The sequence below is a fragment of the Myotis lucifugus genome, unplaced genomic scaffold, assembly GCF_000147115.1.
Source record: "Myotis lucifugus unplaced genomic scaffold, Myoluc2.0 scaffold_11, whole genome shotgun sequence".
In the NCBI taxonomy this organism is placed as follows: Eukaryota; Metazoa; Chordata; class Mammalia; order Chiroptera; family Vespertilionidae; genus Myotis; species Myotis lucifugus.
Genome location: NW_005871059.1, coordinates 14,827,679 through 14,848,333, shown reverse-complemented (window position 1 = coordinate 14,848,333; position 20,655 = coordinate 14,827,679). Strand labels below are relative to the sequence as shown.

Here is a 20,655-nt window from a genome sequence, read left to right as displayed (position 1 = left end):
GAGGACTGGTGGTGCAGAGTCAAACCCAGATCCTGGAAACAATATGTGGCTGAGCCTTGAAAACCGGCTGAGCTGGTTCTTCTGAACGGGCCTCTCTAACCTGAGGGCAAGATCTGGAAGTGAGAGCTCTCAGGTGAGTGCAATGAGTGCGGCTCATCCTCTTCTTCCTAAGACCTTAGGATTGTAGCTTCCTCTCCCAGGCCACTACCCCCGCATATTGTGGATGGAATGACATCATCTTCTAGCTTGAACAGTGACACCTTATGGCAGTTTAAGATAAATGAATCTTTGGATTCAGTCCCCAGAGAATAAAAGACCCAAAGGCAAATGGGAAAGCTGGCTAACTAATTTAAATAATACAAAGAGATGTGATCTTATTTTGTATCTCAAGCTGGAGCAAAGGGATACATCACTACACAAGTTTTCACATTTTCTAACGGGACCCAGGTGTGTAGAACTTGAATTAATCACAATCATGCCCCACATGACTTGCTTGCTTTGCTTGTTTTAACATAATCAACACCCATGGCTGTGAACTAAGTTGACGACAGTTTATGCTAATAGTTGACAATAGTTAAATCTGGAAGTGGTAATGGAGGGGAGAAGGCCTCTTCTCCCCCAGTTAGTGGGGGTGGATTTCTTGTGTTATCCCAAGAAAAAGAATTTTCTGAGATTCACACGAGAGGATGAGATATGGTAGGAAGCTTTATTTCTGTGGAATTACACCCCTGGTTTCCAAAGTCTCATTTCCCTCCATCCAGTCATAGAAGATGTGTAGCTGGGGCTTCAGTAGGGCTCAAATCAGAGTCCGTGTTGAGAGTTTCCTTCCCATATTGGAGCCGCGCCCAATCCAGCATCCATCCAGCTTAACTTGTGTCCGCACTGCAGTCCATTAGCCCATTGCAAGTAGGGTCCACAGGGCCTCATGGCTATGAAGGAAACAAGGGTCCTTAGCCAAGAGTCATAAGCCAAGAGCAACAAAAGAGCAAACTCCTCTGCAAACTCCTCTGTTTAGAAGATGATGTATTCCCAAATTTTCACATGCTTGCAATGGCCATGCCCATTCTGGCCAATCAATGATCTCTCTCCCCAGGTTTGACTGACGGACAATTACCTTCCTTATGTCACCCCAACTTTACTGGGCATGTGGCTATCTTCCTTTTGTTGGATCCCTTCCCCCAGTGTTTTGCAGGGAACAGGCCAGTGGTTCCCTGGGGAGTGCAAGGTTGCAGCTTCCTGCTGACCCTGCCCTTGACATGCCTACAATATCTGGCCTTCCCTTTGCTCCTTTCCTATTATTAATAGCTAGCTAATCACATTGCTATCAATAGAACCATGTCTGGATTGCTTTTGGGGGTCAGAGAAGGAAGCACTACATGGCCCTGAGGAGGACAAGCTTCAGAAAAGAGTGATGCTGAGGGTAAGGCTCCAAGAACAACTACGTAAACAAATTGATGAAGGGCATTTTGAACAGCAGCCATCAGGTGTTCAAAGGCTGGGAGTTTTGAAAAGATGCAGAGTTTTCAGGAAATTTAGGTAACTTCATGTGGCTGAAAGAAAATCTATACTAAAAAGGGTAATATGCTAATTAGACCAGGTCGACCAGACATTTTCCAGTCGTCCTTCCAGACAAAGCCACAGTGGTGGGGGCAGAGGCAGAGACGGTTAGGGGCGATCAGGCCGGCAGGGGAGAGCAGTTAGGAGCAATCAGGCAGACAGGCAGAGTGGTTAGGGGTGATCAGTCAGGCAGGCAGGTGAGCGGTTAGGAGCCAGTTAGGCCTAAACCAGCAGTCGGACATCACCCAAGGGGTCCCAGATTGGAGAGGGTGCAGGCTGGGCTGAGGGGACCCCCACTCTCCCCATGCATGAATTTTGTGCACCAGGCCTCTAGTAAACTAATAAGAAAAAAGTAGGAGATATAGATAGAAAAGTAGGCAGGACAGATCACAGAATGTCTTTAATGCTAACTAATACAAAAGGTACTACGAAACCATGTAAGGCTATTCAACAGCAGAAAGACCTTTATTTACTTATATACAATTTACTTTCAATATTGTTTTGCATTGGTTTCAGGTATACAGCTTAGTGGTTAGACAATCATATACTTCTCATGGTTTTCCCAGTACCCAACTGGCACCATACATAGTTATCACAATATTATTGACTATATTCTCTGTGCTGTACTATCACTGTGGCTATTTTGTAACTACCAATTTGTGCTTCTTAAGTCCTCCAGCCAGTATATCTTTTTAATTCTATCTCTGCAATTGTGAGCAAGATTGACAATGACCAAGTGAATTGTAAAAAATAACAATAATAATAACTCTAACTTATTGACCATGTGCTATGAACTATCTACTGTACATTATGCAAACCCTTGACAAATATTATCTCATTTCACTTCCAAAAACTTCATTTCAGCCTTAGCCAGTTTTGCTCAGTGGCTAGAGCATTGGCCTTTGGACTGAAGGGTCCCGGGTTCAATTCTGGTCAAGGGCATATATAAGCCAAACCAATGGACATGGACAACAGGGGGATGAGAGCATGAGCGGGGGGAGGGGGGAGGTTGGGGGTTAATGGGAAATGAGGACACATTTGTAATACCTTAACCAATAAAGAAATTAAAATAATAATAATAATAAAAATAAAAAGAAACAAACCTCATTTCATTTCCATGAAAATTCCATGAAGGATGTAGAACATGTGGATCTTGTTCACATCTGTATCTTTAGCATCTAGTTAACACAATGATGATATATAATAGACATTCAATAAATATTTTATGTGAATAAATTACTTAATGAATAAATTTTCACCACAACCCTGAAAGTTACTCATTACCCATTGTACAAATAAGGAAACTGAACTTTAAAGAGGTTTAATAAACTGCTTTCAGCTTTTGAACATTGCTAAAGAGTTAATAATCACCAGCATTTGAATATGAACTTAGGCCAATATGTTTGCCAGTACATTGCAAGCAATGATTCTCTTTTCCTTTGTTTGTGGTCTTATTTGATCAAGGTAACAGTAGTGATGAAAAAGGGAATTTAAATGACTTAATTACCCAGGTAATGACCATTATTTTTCACTCTGCTTTTTTTACATAGAACTAGCCCAGCTATCTAGCTGTACTTATTCAAATTTAGTATTGTGGTAGTCTAGTCTACCATGTAGTAGAAAAATGTACTACGATGTTTTCTTTTTGTGTGCTTTATTTATTATTCCTTGTCCTATGAACCGCGGAAGGCAAACCAATGGATGATCTGTGTTTTAGTTTGTTCTCCAAACTTTTGTCATTTGCCTTTCTCAGGAGAATCTATCAATGAGCTAAAAACCCTTAGACATTTGAAAATAAAGTTATCAACACATTTGAAGTATATGATATCACTGTTTGCAAGCTCTTGTGTTTGTTAAAAGTAAAGTCTAGTGAGAATTGCTAATAACAGTAATTAAATGTGTTGATTGGATATTTACCAACACCCACCACACTTCATTTATAGTTTGACACTTTGAAGCTGCAATTTGAGCCACAGTCCAAAGAGACAAGTATAATCACCATTTCTCTCACTTTGCTTTCATTTGCCCAACTTCTGAGTAAATAGAGACCAGAGGGCATCATTAACACATCTGCTGTTCCTTTCCGTGCTGGTCATGATGGGAAATCATGTCACACTATAAGTCACTGGGGAAGCAGTTTTACTTAGTGGAGATAGGAAAACATTTATCACAAAACTTTATTTGAGGAACCAAATGTTTGGGGAATTCTTGGGCTATTAAGCAAAGGCAAAGTGTAAATCTAAGAAAGAAAACTTTAGCTGATGCAAGAGAAGCAAAACATCCTACATATGTACGTATTCATAAAAAATGCATGTTTATTGCCAAAATTCAGCCCATATAGGCACATCTGCTTCAACGTGGCTGGAGATGAAACTATAATCCCATAGTTGGCCCCACTTCCAGAAATAGGAAGGAGGGTAGAGTTTGTAGCCAGACAGACTTGGTCTCAAGTCTCGCTTCCCCTGGACACCTTATTATTCCTTATTGATTTATTTCCTTACAAAACATCCATCCAGTGGCTTCTCTGTGCCAGGGGTGTGCAAGCACGGGGTACGAGGAATAAAACACAGTGCCTAACCTCTGCCGTTTGCAGCCCAGGGGGACAGTGGGCACGTTAACATAACCAGAAGTGCAGTGACAAGAAGTGCAGGGATATTTTGGGAAGTCAGAGGAAGACACCTACCTGGTCTAAGGGGATTATAGAGAAATTCCTGGAGAGGTCATAACTGTCAAGATGAATCTAAAGTGAGTAAATGGCAGCCAGTTAAGGGAGGTAGAGTGGGAGAGGAGGCATTGCAGGGACTGGGGGCTGCGGAACAAAGGACAAAGGAGGGAAAACACAGGAACTACAGAATGCTGGGATGTGAACGGGGCTGTGTGTGAGGCTTGTGTGGCCGAAGCCTGAGGCCGTCCCTGGTGCCTCAGGTCTCTATGCTAACGTGCTTTAGGCCTTCCACAGAGTGTTCATCAAATTCATTAGACAGGCAGAGAAGTCACTTTGCAGATAAATAGCAATATTATATATGTGTATGTAAATATATAGTGATTTTATATAAATTATTTTTAAAGAAATAAAAATTCCCAGTCTCTTAAACACACTATATGCCAAACGCTGACACATGGCAGACTAACAGTGCAAAAATGTGTCATCAGGTTAACTCCCTTCTGCTTACTTATTTACTTTTTTAAATGTGTTTTTATAGATTTCAGAGAAAGGGAGAGAGGGAGAGAGGGGGGAGAGAGAGAGAGAAAGAGAGAGAGAGAGAGAGAGAGAGAGAGAGAGAGAGAGAGAGAAACAACAATAAGAGAATCATCGACCTGCTGCCTCCTGCACACCCCCTGCTGGGGATCAAGCCCCTGACAGGGAATGGAGCCTTGACCTCCTGGTTCATAAGTTGATGCTCAACCACTGAGCCAGACGGGCTAGACAGGTTAACTCTCTTCTGTGTAGACCTTGAGTAAATCTTCTGCTGTTCTTTTGCAAAATTGTAACTGTGAAACTTACTAGGAAAGAGGATGATGTAATTCTACCCTAACTTTTAAAAGAAAATGTAATGTTTGCCTATTTCAATTTCTTTGTGTATGCTACCTTAGCATATGCTGAGTGAGCATCAACATAGCACTTATCAATAAAATGACAGAAAACAGCGCTAATACTGTATGTGTGCTGAGTGCTTTATGTGCAAGGCCCCATACTAATAATCAACAGTCCAGTGAAGTAGGTGATATTATTGTCCTCATCTTGGAGGTAAGTAAATTAAGGTTTAGATTTTTTAAGTAACTGTGTTCAAATAAGAACTAATAAATATTGGAGTCAGAATTTAAACCCATTGGCATCTGGCTCCCAAGTTTGCTCTTTTCACCACAGATCATCTTCTTGACATAGGGCCTGAGTATCCACATTCTTTTTTTAATTTTTTTAAATATTGATTTCAGAGAGGAAGGGAGAGAGAGAGAGAGAGAAACATCAATGATGAGAGAGAATCATTGATTGGCTGCCTCCTGCATGCCCTCCACTGGGGATCGAGCCTGCAATCTGGGCATGTGCCTTTGACTGGAATTGAACTCAGGACCCTTTAGTCCACAGGCCAACGCTCTTTCCACTGAGCCAAACTGGCTAGGACCACATTATTTATACTAATACCATAGCTCCTCAGCAGTAGCCCAGAGTTGGGAAATGCTACTTTAACACATCACAGTGTGAAAATGTTGACCAATAAACAAATTTTACAACTTATCATCTCAGTGATTATTTATCTGACTTATAGGTTAACGAAAAGGAAAGTTTGCCATTGAGAACATTGTGAATGGCATAACTTTAAGCTTCCAAGTCACTTTAATTAATACATAGGCTAATAAATTTAATTTGTATGAGCCAATGATTTCTTTTTCCTGAAGAAAATCAAAGACAGAAACCAATTAGATGCTGAAGTTGATAAGACTTCACAGTAGAACCACCCCAATGAAACACTGTAACCAAATTAGAATGTTGGACCAGCATAAAGTCACTGGGAGCTTAGAAACTGGGCAAGGGGTTTTAGGAGGACGAGCTTTAGGACATGAGAAAAAAAGACCAGGGCCCATCAAAAACAAATTTGCTTCCTTTGAATACTTTTTTACAGTCGGCCATGTACTAATGTACTCAAGCACCTACATTGAAAGACTGTGGAAAATGCATACATGCTTTAGCTTAACCTGATTATTTTATTATGTAGATTATTTTAATGCAGCATTCAAAATATCTCTCAATAATAATTTTGTTGGTACACTTCATAGTCTACTAAATTTAAAAATACTAACCGTTCTCCGGGTATCTTTATACATTTAAGTTAAAGTTCAAGCTCTTGTTGATGATGTACAACTAAACAAACTGTGACTCACCAGAATCCACAATGAACTGGAGTTCATACGGTTTGCCCCACTTCCTTGACAAATATGACTACAAAGACTAGATTATTGCCTTCGAGAACCCAGTTTAAAATTAGGATGGAACTTCCAGGGTATTATTTTTATGAACAATAAGTCAGTTCTAACTTCCTTGCTAGGACTTTTATTTGTATCTCTTCCTGGAAAGTTTACATGAAGTTTATATGAATACTCCTCTTTGAGAGAAGAGTGGGAAATAATGAGGCTGTTTAGATGGGAAGTTGTCTGAACTTGGGGAAGGAATGTTACATTGTCGAATTTACTGTCTTTAACAGAATAAAGTATATCAAGCTAAGGTTCTTTCTGTGGATGCAATCAAAAGCTATTCTCAAAGGGTACTTCTGAGAAGACTATCTGGGCTTCATTAGAAACTGAAGAACTAAGTTTCGAAATGGACAGACAGGCAGCTCTGGAGTCTGAGAAGCAAGAACCATGACAACACCAAGAGCAGTCTGGTCATAGTCTTACACATGGATGGAATGGAAACCCACATATCTTCATTGTTTTCTGCTAACTATTCTGCTAAAGATCACTGTCTTTTCCCCTCTGCTAAATGTTTAAATTCTAAAGAAATTTTTAGCTTGTGTTATTCACCCATCTGTTTAGCTAAGGGGAAGAGCAGGGAGCCAGTCTTCTCATTACAGTTCCAACAGACTATATCTAGTTGAAATGAGAAATTTCTCAATAGACTATGTCTAGCTGAAAAGGATTACAGATAGGAAATGGACTCTAGACAATCAAAGGACAAAAATACCTCTGCATGAGCGAATGGAAGCTAGAGTAAAGCTGGGAATATGGTAACAAGGTAAGTCTTTCTTTTTGTTTTGCTGAAAGGGTGGGTTATGGGTTATCTCTTACTATAAGCATTAAAGAAAAACAGGCTACAAAAACAGGCTATAAGGGCTTTAGTGCTAAATAAAATAGGTAGAATTATCTGAGTCATGAATTTATCCAAAGAAAAATGAGGATTCAATATTAAAGCCTAGAGAGTAATTTAAAATAAATGTAACTCAGGATGACTGCTATCACTATTGCTCTAGAAATTTCTGGCTAATAAAGTACATCAAGAAATATAAATAAGAATCATAATTATTAGAAAGGAGATAAAGCTAAAGTTGCTTGAGGATAATATGACTAAGTCTCATGAAAACCCAAACAAGTCAACTGAAAAAGCAAAAATAAATTTTTACTGTATGCCAACGCTAATGGTTACATAGAAAATATAATGGCTTAAAAAGATTCATTCACCATAGACAGAACACACAACCCAAAGGTACAAAACACCTAGGAATAATCTTAAATGTGTGGATACAAATGAAGAACACCACAGAAACTTGCTGTAAGGTACAGAAAAAGTCTAAATGCTTTTATTCTCTTTTTTAAATTTGGCAAAATGGTCTCACAGGTAAACAAAAGTCAAGGGAGTTTTTGAAGCTGGGAATGATTAGAGGCAACTTGCCTTACTCTACACTAAATGAAAAGATGCCTCATAATGTTTTTTAAATGGACTAGAACAAAAATCTAGTCAGATCAACGGGAAAAAAAAATAGTCCTGAAACAGACTGTAATAGATGAAAGGATTTGACAGGTTCTCAGGTCATCAGGTTTGTGAACAGAAATTTACATGCAGGAACTTTCGTTTCATTCAAAATTAGCTGCCTTATTCGAACTTACTCAGCAGCATAAGTCACTATTAGTAAATAGCTAAATCCAAGCCGCTGGTGCTACCAGCAAGAAAGAGACCGTGAGACGTCTGAGTGAGAAACAGCTCAGTGGGGTCATTTAGAATGTTTGCTCACTTCCTTTCCGGGGATCTTATTTGAAACCACCACTGGTCCCTCTCTTTGTATAGCCCTCCTGATGGGCGTGGCCTGTCTGCTCTGATGATGCCTTTCGTTATCCCTCCGGCTTCACTGCTCTGATGGATGACAGCCTCTCTTTTGGTGCAGCCTCGAGCCCAGCAAGTGAATGTGTTTTACTTCATCTAGCGTACATTTTGAGTCCTACGTACCAAGAATAATCTTGAAATATGGTTAAAATCCTTCCAGATACTTTCATGAACTTCAATAGCAGGTAACAGGCAGAAACTAATTTAGTTTCTATTTTTTAATAAAAGGAATTTTAAAAAAACCTATGTGGTCAATAAAAGGGAAATAGTTAAAAGATATCATTGTACATTCATACAATGAAATATATAATCACTCAAAAATGATGTTTTTAAGAATTTTAAATGATATAGTTATTTCAGGAAGTGAGCTATAAGTGATATTTTTCTTCCTATGTTGCTTTATGATATTTTTTCTTCATTTTGCAAATTTCCTACAAGTATGAGAATTAGGAATACCTATATTCAAAAGATGAAAATGGAGATATTTAAAAATTATAATACAAACAGTAAAAAAATAAACGTAAAAAATAATTAGAATATATATAAATAAGGATTTGTGGTAAAAAGCAAAGTATATATAAATAATTATTTAATAAATAACATTTATGTGTAATTTTAGCTGATTACAAATCAGCTAAAATTAATTAATTTTACCAAAAAACAACAACAAAGTACATATAACAAGCAAAGCTATATAAATAATTATTTAAAGATAACATTTATGTGTAATTTTACCAAAAAACAACAATAACACCAACACAACCATACATATTCAAGCAAATATATGACAAAGTACTCTAATTTGCATTTCCAATGCAGCCTATGGTTTCTACCACTGAATAACTGAGTAGAGGACCACTTTCAAATCCATGGTGGTACCTGAAAAAAACAGGAAAAGTTTTTTTAAATGTAGTACCTTACATTCTGGACTTGCAAAGCTTCATATGTATGGTAAGAATGGCAAAGATCATATGTACTACATCCCAAGTAGGAAGCAAGATATAATCATCCTGTCTCATTATACATTCTTTAAATCAAGTAACTGACTTAAAGACCACGCAGTTGATGCATGTAGTTGATTACGCTGTGTTCATAAATATCACCACCAGCTGTTTTGCAAAACAGTAAGGTATTGTAATTCTATGGATTTGATTCTAAAAATAATTGACACCTAGATGAATCTTTTTGGAAAATTTTACCAAATAGAATCATCTTCAACGCTCTTCTGAACCAGGGATAGAAAAATGCATAAATCATTGGATTAAAAGTAGAGTTCAAGTAGCCAAACCAAATCAATGCATCATTCAAGGGGGGTGGGATAGTATAGTCCAGGAAAGGGTCCATGACTGTGCAGACAAAGAAAGGACACCAGCATATGAGGAAAACCCCCATCACAATCCCTAAAGTCTTTGCAGCTTTTCGTTCTTTGTTCCGTGAAATTCCGTTTTTCTCTTCCAATCCAATTTGAAGCTGCTGATTTGCATTGTTAATCGACCTTGCCTGCCCTCTAGCTATGAGATATATTCTATAATAGACATACAACATAATAGATGCAGGTATATAGAAAGAAGTCATAAAGGCCAGGACCCCGGGTGTCTTGCTAAAGAAGACAGAACAGGCCCCTGAACCATGAGCGTGTTTGTAATACATCTGCTCAGCGCCTTTGAAGTTCAGCCCCAGAAAGATCATTCCAAATGCGAAAAGAGCAGGGATGCCCCAGCTGATGGTGATCATCACAAAAATAACCAAGATACTGATCTTGGCTTTGTATCTCAACGGGTCACACACAGCATAGTATCGGTCAATGGAAATGAAGGACAAGTGGAAAATGGATGCTGAGCTGAGCATGATATCAGTGCTGGTGTGAATCTTACAGAAGACTTCTCCAAAAGGCCAGCAGTGCTCAACAGACCTCACCATGCTGTAAGGCATGACCAAGCACCCCAGCAGGAAGTCCACCGTGGCCATGGAATGAATGAGCCAATTAGTTGGGGTATGAAGTTGCTTGAAGTGTGAGATGGAAATAATAACTATCAGATTGCCAGCCACTGTGGTCAGAATGATGGGCACCATTAAACTATATAGGGAAGCACGGACATCATTTGACCAGCTGCTGTTCACACAGGAAATATTAACTACATTATGGCAAAAGGACATCGTTCCTGAAGGCTATCCACTAGTTTATTTTTTCCTCTGTGTGTTGAATCTTCCTTAGAAATCCACAGTCAGGTTACAGTTCCATCTTTTATTCCCATATATCTATCCCAAAAACCTGGAGGGGGAAAAAAAAGAGAGTGAATCATTGGTAATTTGATTTTTCTTACTTCTAACACGTTTACCTATTACTTCTTGCTGAAAAATAATTATTTGGAAAGAGCCTTTATTTCTAAATTTTGTTCAATAGTTGAGTTTAATAATTTTTAACATCTACTGGATGTCAGATACTGTGCTAGAAATGAAAAGGTGAATTATTAGGTTGAAATATATAAAACTGCCACTTTTATAAGTCAGAGACCAAATGATGAATTTTTCATATGCTTTAATCTATGGGAGTTTTGTAAGGGAAGCTCATATTCTAAAAGGTAGATACAAATTGCCCAAACGCTTACAATTGAAATGCCTTAGTAAAAAAAAGAAAAGTGAAATATTTTAAATGTGTCTCTTATACAGAAGTAATATCCACTAATGCCTGTTTTTGCATTTGATCACATTTAAAATTTTTATTTTATTTTATAATTGATTATAGTGGAAAGAAATATATATACCTTTACTTCCACTTTGCAAAGCACTTTCACATATATTCCATGCATTATTTCGTTTAACATTTTGACATCGATAATAGCAACATGATTCTTTATAAAGAAGACATGACAATTTTATTAGCAAGAAATTGAGGCTTAGTTCATAAAACCATTAAAGCTGGAACATAACCCGATGTCTCAATTACTAGTACAGTTTCTTTTTTACTAACCCAGGTTTTTTGTGTGTGTTTTTTTAACTGCAGAAAAGATCAACTCAGATAAATTATTTTCAAGAGCATTAAGCTTTGAACTTTCATATAAGAATACAGAATGTGTTGAGTAATGGCACCAACTGAAGTGTCGCTGTGGCCCAAATTATTAGGATTTTCAATGTGCGCCCCAAAGTGTGTGGTAAGCAGGCAGTGCACAGAGAGAAGAGCTGAGATAGAACCCAGGGAACAGAGCTCAGTGTGGGCTGTGGGCCTGGTGCTGGAGCTCGTTTGTCTTTTTTAAGCTCTAAAATCCATTACAATTTTTTCTCATACAATTTCAATTCATAAAACAGATAAAAGTAAACTCTTTTAAAAACAGAGATGCATCTTTCTACTAGCCTCCTCCTCATGCCTCACCGAAGAACCTCAAGCTTCATGGAACCCAGTTTAAAAATGTCCCTTTTGTTACTATATGATTCTGTAATTATCAGCTAAATTATGAAATTTGCAGTATATTTTACAATATATAGGTAGTATAATAGATATATTATATAATAGAGATAGATAGATGATAGATAGATAGATAGATAGATAGATAGATAGATAGATAGATAGATAGCAGTTTGGAGAAAGAATCTAAATTTATGGCAATCAATGAACAACCTGACACTATATTGTGAAACTGCTAAAAAATAAAACAAGCCTTAGAATTCCAGGAGTTTGCCTTCCTTTTCATCTCTTCCCGTTCACTCTGGGCCGACAGTACAGACCAAGGCCACATAGAAATCTAAATTTATCCAAAACTAAAACTGGATGAATAGAATATTTAGGAAGTAAAATGCATATTTTAATAAATTTAAAACACCTATTCCCAACCCCTTTTCTACCTTCTGTTCCCAGGAGGAAACATATTCATACGAAATGAATCATAAGATTTATTTCAATAGCTACCCAGGCCCAGCTGGCATGGCTCAGTGGTTGAGCATCAACCTATGAACCAGGAGGTCCCGGTTCGATTCCCTGTCACGGCACATGCCCAGGTTGTGGGCTTGATCCCCCATACGAGTTGTGCAGGAGGCAGCCAGTCAATGACTCTTATCACTGATATTTCTACTTCTCTCCCCCCTCCCTTCCTCTCTGACGTCAATAAAAATATATTAAAAAAAGAATAGACACCCAGACCCATTTCATGAAAGAACAAACAGTAGACTAAAACTAGGTTATTGAACTAAGCAACATTTTAATATAATTAAAATTTACCAAAAGAGTGCTTTTTTCACTATGAAGTTTAAGTATGCACTCAACTAAACTCTATTGGTTAAGTTACTAATCTTCTACTTAGACTTTTTTTTCTATTTCCTCCTTTTCCTTCTTTCTTTTACTTATATTATTGACATATTAAAGGAACAAAGCAGCACACCCTAATAACTATTTACAAGTGTTGCTAATTAATAACTGTCAGTTAAATAATCATTCCTACCTGATGTCATCTTGAGTAGGTTCACTCAATCAGGAGAAACTAGGGTCTAAAAAACAGTAAGAGAAAGTGGGGAGCCGGGGGAAGCATGTTCAATTTTGGAAGAATAAATTCATAGAAGATGAAAAAGTCATTTGCCAATTTTGTATGCCTTGTTCTTTGTGCATCTCAGATGTTAGGTTTCCAGATAAAAACTAAACAACTCAGAGGCTTCCTCACTCATATTTTTACAACCTGATTTCAGAGAAATAAAGCCTTAGGCATAGTATCTTGGAAATTGTTAATATTAATGACATTTCAATAGAATATTTTTTTCGGCCCAATTTAAGAATATTACACATCATTTTTGTGTGAGTTTTTAAAAGTGTTATAATTTGTTTTTAGATGTACTTGTTTAAATAAATGTTCTATGATGATATCATGACTTGAATGGTTACCTAAGAACATGACATAACAGTGGTTTTGTTTATTTTCTTTCAACTTTAAAAATTTAGATAGCTAGAAATGATTGTTATCTGTATATACAAATTATCCAAGTTGAACATACAATAGTAAGATGGAAAGTTAATAAATCTCTCGTTAATTATCTAGCTAAGCAAACACTTCTGTGCAAATGATCTAATCACCTGATGTTTGAAAATGACGTGTGAATTAAAAATATATTGGCAGGAGTTATCGTTTTCAATAGATCTGTCTAGCAGGACAGGAACTCGCTGGTAGAGTGCTCACAACGTCCCAATGAAGGGCCATCCACACTAATCCCACCATGCCCTTTGTGCCTGACTTCGTCAAACATCCATGTCTAATTGCTCAGTCTCTCATTTCCATACCGTTGTATACAACGACTGAGCCCATCTCTTAATGTACCATTACTCACAAAGCCCTTCCAAGTGTGCCCTTTGGAGCTCATGGTCATCACTCTACTTCCTCATCTCTTTTCTCTATTCTTTCCTCACTTGGTTCTAACGACAATTGTGTCTCCTCTGATAATACTTCAGTCCTTGTGCTCTGCCAAATACTTTATCCCCTGTGCTCTGCCAAAGGTAACAGATTTATCTCCTGCATCGCTAGAACCCCTTTACACTCCAGGGCCTGGAGGAAGAGTAAGTGTCCTCTGGTTCTCATTGTCATTGCAGATCATTGTTCTTCCTGCCTTTCTAAACTCCACCATCTGCAAGCTTTGAAGTTCTGTATTCAAACTATATCTCCTCCTGCTACAGACATCTATGGATTCCCACATCATTTCTCTTTATTTCTTGGAGATGTTAGCTTCTGAACACCTGTCACTTTCTCCAAGGCTACCCTTGACAAATTCTTAATGATTTTTTTTTGTCCACATAAATGATCCAATAATAAGGTAGCCAAGGAAGACTAAAAGAAGATGACTTTGAATTTGACCTAAAGAAAGTGAGGAGCTAACCACGTGGGTATCTGGAGGAAGTGCCATCCAGCTAGAGCAGTGGTTCCCAACGTGGGGCACATGCCCCACAGGGGGACAATTTAATTTTTAAGGGGGTCAATTCCAGAATGAGTTATTAACAGTGAATTTTTTGCATTTCTTATGTTTCTAGGGGCATCATATACAGTATATAAATATATATTGTGACATATTTATGCATTTCATTTCTCTATTATATGTTTTGAAACTTTATTTGCTTTTTTCATATTATTGTTATTATTTCAAACAATTTCTTAGTGATTTCTTCCTCAGTACTTCAACTGTTCTTTCATTCTTTTATTTTCTCTTTCATGGATGCCATGTTTTTGGAAGCTTGTTTAGACCAAGTTAATGGCCTTTTAGGCTTCCTTCACGTGAATAGTTCACTTTTTGAATAATAAGAATCATATGTCACAGGGAGCAGGCATCAGGATTTGAGAGATGTTTAGGTGGGGCATGGCCAAAAAAAAGGTTGGGAACCACTGAGCTAGAGGGTACAGAGAGCACCGGTTCTGAAGTGGGAGCATGCCTAGTGTGTTTGCAAAATAGCACAGTTAGTGTGGTTGGAGCAAAGCGAGCAACACAGAGAAAAATAGATGGGGACGCCAGAGACGCTGCACAAGGCTGCACTGAATAAGGCCTTAGAAGCCACAGTAAGAATTTTAGTTTTGCCTTTGTGTGAAAAGGGAAGGTACCAAAGCTCTTTGAATCCAGCCACATGATCTGACCCATTTTAACGGATTCATTGTGTCTGCTGTGTTGAGAACAGAGGCTGAAGGCAAGGACAAAAGTGAAGCGAAGATGAGGAAGCCAAGGCCTAGGGGTGAAGATGGTGGTTTGGGCCAGGGCAGCAGCTGTGACCGTGGAGCGTGGCGGTCAAGGTGGGATATGTTCTGATATACAGCAGGCTGGATTTTGACGATAGATTGAACGTGGGTTGGCAGAAAGTTGTCGAGGGAAATAGCAAGGCTTTTGGTTTGAACAGCTTGTACAGTGGCGGTCCCACTTACTGAGATGGGAAAGATGGTGGTTGGAGAAGGACAAGAAGCAGGAGGAAGTCAGGAGCTCAGTTTTGAACTTGGGAGGTTGGAGCTGTGTGCTGAGCAGTATGGCCTGTTGTGCCCAGCTGCCTCTGTTCAAGTCTGGGCTTGGTCATTCACTAATTCTGCAGCCTTGGACATGCTGCCCAACCTCTTGAGGCTGTAGTTTTCTCATGTGGAAAAATAATCTATTTCCTGGGCTTTTCTGAGGCTGGAATAAGTTAATATTTGTAAAATAGCACCTTATATGTGTGTTAATCAAATAAGTAAACATCCATTGGGAATGTTAAGGGCATATTAAAGGAATGTATAAGAAACATCACAAAGCTTTTTCAAGAATACACACATGTTTAAATTAATATAAAAAGATGCGTTCTTGAGTGTCACTATAGGCAGAGGGAAAGGAGAGGAGAAAGGGGAACAAGAAAAAAAACAATACGATAAAAATTAAACAGAGGTAGTAAGTTATAAGAAAATGAACTGTCTTTTATTCACTGCTATAGCCCCAGGGCCTGGAAAATGTCTAGAACATTCAAAACTGAATAAAAGATGGATTGAATGAACAAATGAACTGAGGAATTCATTAGCTCATTTCTGTTCTCCTTGGGGTCAATAAAAATGTGGGTACATACACTTTGCCTGGCTCTAAATTCCAAAGATAAAGGATAAATCCTCATAGGCATCTGGATATAAATTCCTTGATTGTGGTGGTGGTGGTGTTTGCATAGGTCCAACTCCTCACATTGTACACATTAAATAAGGGCAGTTCTTTGCATATCAATTATGCCTCAATATGGCAGTTTAAAAAGTAAAAAGGAAAGATGGTCAGGTTAGCATAGGACTTTGCATCTGTAATTATGGAAGCCAGGGGCTCTAAGGAGCTTAGAAACAATTAAGGAAATTGTATGGCAATTCAACAATCCTACATTTAGCCAAACAGTAACCAAATGAAGGTAAAAGAAAGGCAACAAATATATATTGATGACCATCTTCTGAGAAACGCTAGGAAATACTCTAACAATAAAAAAAATCAAACCAAAGTTTTTTAGATAGTAAGAGGTGAATAAAAGGAACATTAGTGAATTAAAATTTTAGTTTAAATTAAAAAATGATTATAATAATATGACACGATGCAATGCTTGCTAAATAAGGATTTTTGAAATAAAAATAATACATTTTTGACAAAACACTAAATTTTAACCTGGAATTTAAATTCTCGACTATCTCACTAAATCCCAGTTGTTATCAGGGTTGGTGAGGGGCTTGTGAGTTCAACTTCCCAACTAGATCGCATGATGCCTAGCAAAAATTTAATTTTGTAAAGTTCTCTAGCAACACACAAACACACATACACACATAGAAAATAGGTATGGAATGGCATGCTCCAAATTCCCAATATTGTTTACTCAGAGATGCTGAGATTAAAACAAAAAATTACAACAAAGATAATATCAAATTTTTGCAATAATTTTTCCTGGGTGGTGAAATAATGTGTGAGTTTTGCTTTCTTCTCTATCATTTCTACATTTTCCACATTTTCTACTATGAGAATGTTTCACTTTCATAATCAGAAAAAATATATTTAATAAAATCAATTGTATTGTATATGAATTAAGTTTCAAGTGAAACTTTTAAAAAGTATTGTTAAATAATTATTAATATACTTATATTATTTGTGCTTCTTTTGCTTATATAATTCTTTCTATGAGTTACTTTTACCTTCATATTAAAATCATACTTTTGCTAAATTTCTGAGCTAAACCCACACAAATTTGTTCTACCCTATAAATTTGGAAACAAATTAGGACTTGATAATAATTTTATTCCTAAAATATGTTTGTAGCTCTGAAATTTATCCAATAATTTTTATTAAAATACTAAGCATATTTTTAAAAAATACTTGTTTTAAGAGAAAGAAAGAGACAAGAAGCAGGGAAAACAGAATTTCCAAATGTTTAGGTCATGATTCTCGAGGTAAGACATCACTGGAAGCAAACTGCTTCCATCCTGAAGAAACAGGAAGCGTGGTAAAATCCACCTGTTTGCTTATTCATCACCATAGTCCCATAGATAAGAGGGAAACAATCTACAGCAATATTGAGGTCAATAGACTCTACCTGAACGTGTTTCTGCTATGTGTACATGTATAAGATAATACGTATCAGATTTCAATAATCGTAACTGAAAGATTCTTAAGTTAATTCATCTAATATGTGGCATGTATAGACACACGCACACTAACATGTGAAGTCATTCAGAAATGTGCCAAGATTATTACCAAATAATAGTTGTGCAAACCAGATTTTAGTTTTGTAATTTAGTATATAGGAACAACACGATACATTTTAATTTCAAAACCTACAAAAATCTCTAGGAAGACTCCTTTTATTATGTTAAAACTAGCCAAGTACACAACATGGAATTTCCTTTTTAATGTACAAGAAAAGGAGGTTTTAAAAATCATATTTCAAAAGGGGACATCTGCAATACTTTCAACAATAAAGATAATTTTTTTTTAAAAAATCATATTTCAGCTTACCAAATTTCCCAACTTTCCATAGGTAAAGTTTTCATAAAAGTCTGACATCTTAAAAAGCATGTGTAAAGCAAGCTATTTAAAATATTTAACTATTTTTTAGCTTCTCTTACTAAAGCAGGTATTAACTAACTAAACTTAAAGAACCTTTGTTAGTCTTCGCATTAAATAATCCTAAAATTAATATATGAATAAGTACCAAACCGGTGATAAGTCTTATTCTCCCTGTCTTTGCAGTTTGCGTGGCTGTCGGGTGAGTGCATTCAGACCTACCTGCTCAGGTGAGTGAACAGAGCAAGCGGATGAGCCGACAGCAGAAACGCTGCCTTTGGGAGGAGGCCGCACAGCTGCTGCTGGCCGGAGCCACTGCTGCTCTAAGATAGGCCACAGCGAACAGACAGCATGACGCAAACATTGAAATCTGAAAAAGATAAGCTGATAATAAATCTTTCTGACACAAGGTAACAGTATTATTGAGAAATATACCTGGGAGGTGCTTTTATTCTAAACCAGCATCAGGAAGCTAGCAGTGAGCAAGCTAAATGGAGAAGGTAAATACTTTAAAAATAATCTCAAGCATGAGCCACCGGTCACCACAGTCATGGGTGTTAACAGCATATAAATGGAAGCACCTGTCCATTAAAACTGCCTTAATTGCTGATGGATTTGAAAAGAAACTGCTCCTGTATTAGACACTGGTACAAAGGAAGCAACTAGCACTAGAAAAATTGTTCATTTTTCAAATCAGATGACTTGTACCATTTCTAAAAAGAAATATTTCTAAAAAGGAGCATGCCCTAGACTCAATGACATCTTATAGTTAGAAACTAATTTAAAACAGTGGCTTTCAAACTTTTTTAACCACCAGGAAGAAATGCCTTTTATAATATGACTCAATACACATGTAGGTGTGCATCCGTGACAGGAGCAAATGTTTTCATTTAAAAATACCCTTACCTCGTTCAATTAATTCACTCTGATATTTCCTATTTTTCATTAGTGGGATTCACACCCCATAATGTTGCTAAACACAATTAGGAAAGTACTGCCTTAGAGGTTATATGCTCACACATGTTTAGTCCATCCTCTTTTTAATTCCTATATATAAACTTCCCAAATGACCATCTTACACATGGAGCCAGGGCCTTCAATATAGCAAAATGGATAGCTGAACAAGTGCAGTTTCTGCTCTATTTCTATCTGTTTCTCATACTGACACAGGAAATCATAAGGTCATTATGATAGATTGATTATTGGTTTCAATTCTTCACGCTCCTAGCATCTTTACCTTTGTCTTTGCTTCATTGGGAGTGGGAGGTATTTCCCTGTTCTTTGAACTTGAGCTTTGCCATTTGACTTGTTTTGGCCAAAAGAATGTAGACAGAAAAAAGGGGTGTCAGTTCCAAGCCTAGGCATTAGGAGAACTCACATGTTTATGAGTGTCCTCTGTGCCATCCTTGTCCACGGAGGTTGAGAGGCATGTGAAACAGTCCAGGGCATACAGATACACAGTACATGCGAAGCTATGTTAGCTGCCTCTACAGATTCATGAGCAGAAGTTGCTGTTATTCTAAGCTACCGAGTTTTGGCAATAACTACCTGGATTAACTGTATTTCTGAAAGAAACCCTTGATATCTATTACCCTGTTCTCCTGCTTTGTTGTAACACTGCCACAAGGAAAACACAACAGGTCACCTATGGTCTAAATAGCCATTAACAGCCCAGCCAGTGTGGCTCAGTGGATGACTCTCTCTCATCATTGATGTTTCTATCCCTCTCTCCCTCTTCCTTCCTCTCTCTGAAAAAAAATATTTAAAAAAGAAAAATAAATGGCCATTAACAAAAGTTGCAATAGCAAAAACAAAACAAAAAAGGCATAAAATAAAAAGTACACTTTATTAAATGAAGCTGACCTTTTACTGGGTGAATATAACTCCTGCTTCAGAAATTGCTGGATGTTAAGGTTGGTTCTAAAAATAACTCCCAAGTTCACTTCTTAACAGTACATAGAAAATATCATTCATTTTTCTAAAAATGAGTTTCCTGTGTGCCTGAATCATATAAGTACTTTTTTATTAAAAATGTTTAATGTTGACACTACTGTAGGTATTCTCCCATTTTCTCCCCCCCCCCCCCCTTGGGCATCACCACACAACTGCCTGGGTCCGTGGGGTATGTATATATATTCTTTTTTTAAAAATATATATTTTATCGATTTTTTACAGAGAGGAAGGGAGAGGGATAGAGAGTTAGAAACATCGATCAGCTGCCTCCTGCACACTCCCCACTGGGGATGTGCCCACAACCAAGGTACATGCCCTTGACCGGAATCGAACCTGGGACCCTTGAGTCTGCAGGCTGACGCTCTATCCACTGAGCCAAACCAGTTAGGGCTGTATATATATATTCTTTAGCGAATCCCTTCACTTTCTTTATCTAGTCACCCTCTTCTTCCTCTCCTCGGGTACCTGCCAATCTGGTCTATGTTTCTGTGCTTCTGATTCCATTTTGTTGGCCACTTTATTTTGTTCATTAGATTCTACAAATACTTTTCATTTTGTGAATGAGTTTTCTTTGCAAGCAAGCATAATGCCTCATGTATTAGAGTTCTAGGAAATCAGAGTCCTTATCTAAAATAGTATCTGAAAACCATAAATGCTCAATATATATTTGTTGATTGAATAATGTTGAATTACCTTGTTGATTGAATAATGTTGAATTACTGATTAAATTAATTGCTCATTTTTTAAAGCTATATATATGTGTGTATATTGATTTATTTCAGAGAGGAAGGGAGAGGGAAAAGGAGATAGAAACATCAATGATGAGAGAGAATCAT

General features: G+C 37.4%; 1 protein-coding gene and 1 long non-coding RNA gene across 6 annotated transcripts; both read right to left on the bottom strand.

The window, feature by feature from the left end:
* Positions 1 to 705: 705 nt before the first annotated feature.
* On the bottom strand, positions 706 to 4,405 carry LOC111825011. The gene is made up of 3 exons (XR_002828111.1): positions 4,241 to 4,405; positions 2,661 to 2,735; positions 706 to 929 (listed from the first exon to the last, which is right to left on the bottom strand). It is a non-coding gene; the product is annotated as an uncharacterized LOC111825011 (long non-coding RNA).
* Positions 4,406 to 8,943: 4,538 nt separating this feature from the next.
* On the bottom strand, positions 8,944 to 18,529 carry LOC106696286 (trace amine-associated receptor 1). Of its 5 annotated transcripts, XM_023750257.1 has the most exons (4): positions 18,089 to 18,529; positions 12,805 to 12,850; positions 11,137 to 11,223; positions 8,944 to 10,643 (listed from the first exon to the last, which is right to left on the bottom strand). In XM_023750257.1, the coding sequence occupies exon 4, from the start codon at positions 10,526 to 10,528 to the stop codon at positions 9,512 to 9,514; it is 1,017 nt and encodes a 338-aa protein (XP_023606025.1). In that variant the 5' UTR covers positions 10,529 to 10,643; positions 11,137 to 11,223; positions 12,805 to 12,850; positions 18,089 to 18,529; the 3' UTR covers positions 8,944 to 9,511. The 5 variants fall into 5 exon arrangements, with proteins under 5 accessions (XP_023606025.1, XP_014307401.1, XP_023606026.1 ...); XM_014451915.2 differs by lacking the exon at positions 18,089 to 18,529 and having other exon boundaries at positions 12,805 to 14,327; XM_023750258.1 differs by lacking the exons at positions 11,137 to 11,223; positions 12,805 to 12,850.
* Positions 18,530 to 20,655: the final 2,126 nt, after the last annotated feature.

Excerpts from the sequence above, each read along its gene's own strand:
- LOC106696286 (XM_023750257.1), bottom strand. The coding sequence starts at position 10,528 with ATGTCCTTTTGCCATAATGTAGTTAATATTTCCTGTGTGAACAGCAGC.